Below are 3,029 nucleotides of genomic sequence, written 5' to 3' on the forward strand. Positions count from 1 at the left end.
GGGACACAAATATAAATTTTGGTAAGATGGGAGCAATTTTCAGCTAAGACAGTTTTCTTTTTCTAATATACGGGGTTCGCTATTTTTGGTTCTTAACTCAATTCTTTTTACAGCTGCTAATTTTCTATCACTAGTCAATCTGGATAATAGCGTTCAAGGTTCATATTCGAGCCCTGAAAATGTAAAATATAGGGTCCTAAATGTCTCTTAAAATGTTGTATGGAACAAGAGACCTTATAAAGTTACTGAAAAGTGTAAATTACAATGTAATTTTAAAGTTCAAGATGACTAACCTTGTGGTATTACTATAATTTGTATAACTATAAATAATAACTTTATTTAAAATTAAATTTAAAGAGGATTAAAGGTGGAATTTTTCTTTGGCTTTGATAAAACTAATAGAATTAAATTTATATATTTTAACTACAACCGGTGTACTTCTGACCAGGATCTCCCAGAATACTCTAGATTTTAGTAGTACTAGTAGAGTAGGCTTACCATGTGTGTTGGAATGGACTTGAAGTTCAAATTATCCAGCATTTTTTAAGTTGTTGTTTACTCTTATTCTCAATTAACTCGAAAAAATAAACGTAACGTTCTTTTACAAGAAGATTAAATTACTGATTTCAAGAAATCCGGATAATTCACCGAAACCTAATAAAAATGTTTTAACAAAGTTTCTAATAGAGCAATGCCTCTTTTTCTTTTTAAACTTAGTCAACTTCGATGAATTAAAATTGCAGCTCATATATACTATATATCTGTGGACTGAACCAATCAAGTTAAGTCCACGTCTACTATCGGATAAATAGAGGGTACTACGATCGCATAATTCTATGTAATTTAACCAAGCGGTCAAATATATATATATTTCAAAATGTTTTTTGCATAATGAAAAAAAGCTTATGAAACTGGTGTAAGTTTGAATAACGAATACATAACGAGGAATTGCCATAGAAATATAATTTTCATTTTAAAGAATTAGTTTTAATCTATTTTGTCCGACACTTTTATTAGTAGTATGAGTATTCTCTGCAACGAGTCATAGTTTGTAGCTGAAAATACCTTTAACATATTAAAAACAAAACAAAAAGTTATTATGGTCATGAGTCGCTTCATTATGTAAAATAAAATGATTGTATTTTCATAAGTTTACACTAATCCCTTTGCTGACGGTACATAAAGATATATATCAAAGAATACATCTTGCTTGTCTGTGAATGATTTCTGTCTTTAGTGTGTGTGTGTGAACAACCTAATAGGTAGAAGAAGAATAGAATTAACTAGTTGTTATAATCAGACATTATCTGATTATAACATTTGAAAAAGTAACAAGAGAGAACTTAACAATTAAATAAAGCTGTTGTATTAGCACTTCCTGTAAAATCAAGTCTATCAGTAAATATAAGATAACTTGTAGAAGTCGTAATTGAAGAAATAAAATGCTTTTGTTAGCAGTAAGTGGACTAGACTTTGCATTGCTTTTTACCAAATAATCCAAAGGAACATGCCCAACAGTAGAAACAGTTGCAATATTGGAAGTGATGAAACAGTGGAGAGGTGATCAAGATGAAAGAGACAAGAAGTTAAGAGAGAAATTATATAAACAAAACATGAAGTTTACAGAAGAATTGCAAACCCAAATGTGTGTGTGTGATGGAAAATAGGATAAAAAGTGTACAGACTAGTAAATATACAAAAGTATTATAACGACAGATTTGAAGAAACCATAGGAAAGGTACAGAAGGATATGACTATAAGATCAAAGAAGCCATGGGAAATGTAAAGAAGGTATAAAGGGTTATAGTAAAGGAAATAAACGAGTTACAAAAGAACACCAGTGCCATGATAGAACATTTGGAAACTGAATTCAAAAATGCAAGAATCAAATCAGCCACAATTCTTTCTGCACCCACTCAAATATTTCAACCTCAAACACAATTAATCATTCAATACGAAATAGTCAAACCCATCTAGTCTACACCTGTTACCACTATTGCTGTGCTGCCTTTAACTGCAGGACCTCCCTGGTCTACTACAGCTACACTACTACTCATCAAGGTTTGGACTATAGCAGTCTGATTAATCAACATCGCCCAATTAAAAAAACAAACAATATACTATGATGGTAAGACGCCAAGAGAGGTATATAAAGTGCAGTTTTAAAATATTTCAAAAGTGAACGGATAGAAAAGTGAACAGCAACTTATGCACTTTGCTACTCATTTAAAAGGCCAACTTAATGACATTTAGCAAACTTTCAATAGGGAACCATAACAGATATCAGGTATTGGTGGCCTCCTTATAAAATAGATTTGGCATGTCATATGTGAAGGAAGTTTCTAAAGCAAGCTCAGGAGCAGAGTAAAGAGAAAAAAAATCAAACATTAGCTGAACTTTGATGAGAATGTGGAAAGACGCCCAATTATCTTATCCAGATGCTCCACTGAAGCGATGGTTTGTTTGTTTTTGAATTTTCACGCAAAACTACACGAGGGCCATTTGCGCTAGCCGTCCCTAATTTAGCAGTGTAAGACTAGAGGGAAGGCAGCTAGCCAATACCATCTACCGTCAACTCTTGCGCTACTCTTTTACTAACGAATAGTGGGATTGACCGTCACTTTATAACGCCCCCACGGCTAAAAGGGCGAGCAATTTTGGTGTGACGGGGATTCGAATCCGCGACCCACAGATTGCAAGTCGAGCGCCCTAACCACCTGGCCATGCCGGACCTTCAGTTCTGAGCCAATTCTCTTTTTATGTATTAAGTTGCATACTATTAAATTTTTAACAACAGTATCCTCTTGTTTTAAATTCATCATTAGTAAATCATTTTTAGATATGGTGAAATCAGTCATATGTGCTGTCACTCGAAAGGTGAAGATCCATATTTTAGAATCTCAGATTGAGAAGAAATTATATTTGAAGATATTGTTATAAGCTATATTTTTTAACGTTGTCATTCGTTTGTTAGCTAGAGAGAGCCACATATCGTTATGATATTGTTAAGTTAGGCCAAGAACGCCTAG

The 3,029-nt window shown here is 33.1% G+C and overlaps 1 protein-coding gene across 1 annotated transcript in view; it reads right to left on the reverse strand.

Moving 5' to 3' along the window:
- LOC106461031 (signal peptidase complex subunit 1-like) overlaps positions 1-789 on the reverse strand; it is a 5,734-nt gene extending 4,945 nt beyond the window's left edge. Inside the window, exon 1 of the mRNA XM_013920810.2 lies at positions 499-789. Within this exon, the coding sequence (XP_013776264.1) occupies positions 499-540 (42 nt within the window). The 5' untranslated portion in view covers positions 541-789. The remainder of the gene's footprint in view (positions 1-498) is intronic.
- Positions 790-3,029: the final 2,240 nt, after the last annotated feature.

This window comes from Limulus polyphemus, unplaced genomic scaffold (genome assembly GCF_000517525.1).
Source record: "Limulus polyphemus unplaced genomic scaffold, Limulus_polyphemus-2.1.2 Scaffold883, whole genome shotgun sequence".
Lineage (NCBI taxonomy): Eukaryota > Metazoa > Arthropoda > Merostomata > Xiphosura > Limulidae > Limulus > Limulus polyphemus.